We start from the raw sequence: 3,521 nt of genomic DNA, 5'->3' as shown, positions 1-3,521 counted from the left end.
GAACTTTGTTAGTGGATTGTGCAAGTGTCAGGGCTGATCAATCATTCCAAAGTCCAAGTTGAACTGGATTTACTTCTGGGAAATTCCTGTTCAGATCCCTCAGTGGGCCTTTGGGCTCTTTCCAGAGGTTTCTTGGGTCAAGTGAAGAGAATGAGCAGGATTCATCATTGAAGCGCACCTTGGGTTTCATGGGCTTTTGTCACTGGGGCAGGGCTACCGTTGGCTGACAGCAAAGTTTATCAGTTGGAAATAATTTTATCTTTGTCATAGAGCAATAATATAAAACTTAAACATTAAAAGGGAATCCTTTATTTGATCCTTTATATTAAAATATGTTAAATATGTTTATAAACTGAATTTACAAATTATAATTTTGAAAGATCTGCTATTCCCTTTATTGAAATAATTTACAGGTCACCCCCTCACCCCCCCTCAGCTCAATAGGCTGCGTTCTTTTGGAACGCACGCAGATTGGGGTTCTGGTGTCTCTATCCGCGTTCGCTCCTCCGTCCTTTCGCTCACCCACCGCCGTAGCCGGCAGACCCACCCCCTCCTGTGCCAGGAACGTGCTGCCACTGGCACCATGCCCTACCCATACCCAGCACTAACCCCGGAGCAGAAGAAGGAGCTGTCTGACATCGCTCACCGAATTGTGGCTCCGGGCAAGGGCATCCTGGCTGCAGATGAGTCCACTGGAAGCATTGCTAAGCGGCTGCAGTCCATTGGCACTGAGAACACCGAAGAGAACAGGCGCTTCTACCGCCAGCTGCTGCTAACTGCTGATGACCGTGTGAACCCCTGCATTGGGGGGGTGATCCTCTTCCACGAAACACTCTACCAGAAGGCGGATGATGGACGTCCCTTCCCCCAAGTTATCAAGTCCAAGGGCGGCGTTGTGGGCATTAAGGTAGATAAAGGCGTGGTACCCCTGGCAGGAACCAATGGTGAGACCACCACCCAAGGGCTGGATGGGCTGTCAGAACGCTGTGCCCAGTATAAGAAGGATGGAGCTGACTTTGCCAAATGGCGCTGTGTGCTCAAGATTGGGGAGCATACTCCTTCAGCCCTTGCCATCATGGAAAATGCCAATGTTCTGGCCCGTTATGCCAGCATCTGCCAGCAGAATGGCATTGTACCCATTGTGGAGCCTGAAATCCTTCCTGATGGAGACCATGACCTAAAGCGCTGCCAGTATGTAACCGAGAAGGTACTGGCTGCTGTGTACAAGGCTCTGAGTGACCACCATGTCTATCTGGAAGGCACACTGCTGAAGCCCAACATGGTCACCCCAGGCCATGCGTGTACCCAGAAGTATTCCAATGAGGAGATTGCCATGGCAACTGTCACAGCCCTGCGTCGCACAGTGCCCCCTGCTGTCACTGGAGTCACTTTCCTGTCTGGAGGGCAGAGCGAGGAAGAGGCGTCCATCAACCTCAATGCCATCAACAAGTGCCCACTGCTGAAGCCATGGGCCTTGACTTTCTCTTACGGCCGGGCCCTGCAGGCCTCTGCTCTGAAGGCCTGGGGCGGGAAGAAGGAGAACCTGAAGGCTGCTCAGGAGGAATACATCAAGCGAGCCCTGGCCAACAGCCTTGCTTGTCAAGGAAAGTACACCCCAAGTGGTCAGTCTGGAGCCGCAGCCAGCGAATCTCTCTTCATCTCTAACCATGCCTACTAAGCAGAGGTGATCCAAGGCTGCCCCATCAACACTCCAGGCCCCCGCCTACCCACTTGCTTTTGAAGAGGGGGCCTTCAGGCTTTCCCATCCATCACTCTTGCTGCCCTTGTGACTGGTGTGGTGTTGTCTGCGAATGCTAATTCTGCCATCCCTTCCAGCCCACTGCCAATAAACAACTATTTAAGGGCGAAAAAAAAAAAGAAATAAATTACAATCTTTCTTGTGCCATGTGCCAGTATAATAACACATATAGATCCTGTCTCTATATGTGTATGTATTTATGTAGAAATATACATGTATATCTATACAACATCCATGCAATCCCCATCAAAATTCCAACACAATTCTTCATACATAGGACAGTTTTCAGCTTCAAATGGAAACACACAGATGCACACACACACACACGCACACAAACTCAGGTTAGCTAAAACAATCCTGAAAATAAAAAACTGCTAGTGTATCACCATCTCTGACTCAGATTGTACTACAGAACTGTAATAAAAATAGTATGGTAAACATAGACACATTAATAAATGAAATTAAAGACCTAGACATAAATACATACACCTATGGATGCCTGGTTTTTGTTTTCTTGTTATTGAAGTTTGAGTTCTTTATTTTGGACAAGGGCCTATGTTCAGATGTTTCTTTACAGGCATCTTCTCCCACTCTGTGTCTTTTCTCTTACATTTACTTGACAATAGGTTCTTTTTTCTTTCATGAATTTTGTCTTTAGTGTCTCATGTAGAAAGTTCCCCCCAAACCTATGGCCATTTCTATTTTCTCCTATTTTATCTTCTAGGAGTTTTGTAACTTACATTTAAGTCTGTAAATGTAAGTTTTGAGATGAAATTTTCAAGTGTATGAAGTATGTACTTAGACTCTTTTTTTGTTTGTGATTGTTCATTTTTCCATCCTTATTTGTTGAAATATTTGTTCCTGTGTCAAAGATCAGTTGACTGTATTATGTAGAGCAGTTTCTAGGCTCTTTGTTTATTCCATATATCTATTTATATATTCTTTCAAGGGTACCATACTTAATGACTGCTGTAGCTTTACAGTAAGCCTTGGAGTCCAGTAAAATCAGCATTTGGGCTCTTGCTTCTCTTTCTAGGTTTATTATGCTTCCATATAACCTTGATAATTAGTCTTTTGACAGCCATAAAATGGCTTGCTGTTATTTTTTAAATAAGAATTGCAATGAATGTATAGATTGTCTTGGGAAGAACTGACATCTTGACAGTATTGAGTCTTAGTAATGAACATGGAATATCTCTATTTGGTTCCTTGATTTCTTCCATCAAAGTTTAGAGTTTTCTTCATATAAATCTTGTAGCTATTTTGTTATCTTTATATTTAAGTATTTTGTTTTTGATGATGTTAATCTGAATGGCCTTTTGTGTTTTAAATGCCAGATTCCACTCGTTCACTGCTACTAAGTGAGAAAGCAGTTGACTTTTATATTTTAGCATTGTGTCCTGCAACCTTGCTCTAATCACTAATAATTTACTCTAGGGGTTTTTGCTACTGGGGTTTTAATTTATGTTTTCACACATTCAGTTTTACTAAGCAAGAATCCAACTGTTTTTTTTTAAGGAAAGAAAGGCTTATTCTGGATCACAGTTTGAGGGGATAAATGCATTTCTATCATAGTGGGGAAGGCCTGGCTGCAGGAGGTCAGCTGGACATATTGTATCAACAGTCTGGAAGAAGGGCCTAATTGATTTTACCCATTGATTTACATTCTGGCCTTGCAGAATTTAGTTATTAGTTGCAGGAGACATTTTTTCCTTTTTGAAAGTTACTTGAAGTTATCAACAGATAGACATATTACTTGCAA

At 43.1% G+C, this 3,521-nt stretch overlaps 1 protein-coding gene across 1 annotated transcript; it reads left to right on the top strand.

Annotated features, from left to right (window-relative positions):
* The first annotated feature begins 458 nt into the window (after positions 1–458).
* Positions 459–1,886, top strand: LOC142840886 (fructose-bisphosphate aldolase A). The gene has a single exon (XM_075957538.1). It carries the CDS (start codon positions 584–586, stop codon positions 1,676–1,678), a length of 1,095 nt encoding a protein of 364 aa, XP_075813653.1. The 5' UTR covers positions 459–583; the 3' UTR covers positions 1,679–1,886.
* The last annotated feature ends 1,635 nt before the right edge of the window (positions 1,887–3,521 follow it).

Source organism: Microtus pennsylvanicus, chromosome X (assembly GCF_037038515.1).
Source record: "Microtus pennsylvanicus isolate mMicPen1 chromosome X, mMicPen1.hap1, whole genome shotgun sequence".
Taxonomy (NCBI): domain Eukaryota; kingdom Metazoa; phylum Chordata; class Mammalia; order Rodentia; family Cricetidae; genus Microtus; species Microtus pennsylvanicus.
This window is presented reverse-complemented; position numbering and strand designations above follow the sequence as displayed.

Bases quoted from the DNA above. Each gene is read 5' to 3' on its own strand.
- LOC142840886 (XM_075957538.1), top strand. From the start codon at position 584: ATGCCCTACCCATACCCAGCACTAACCCCGGAGCAGAAGAAGGAGCTG.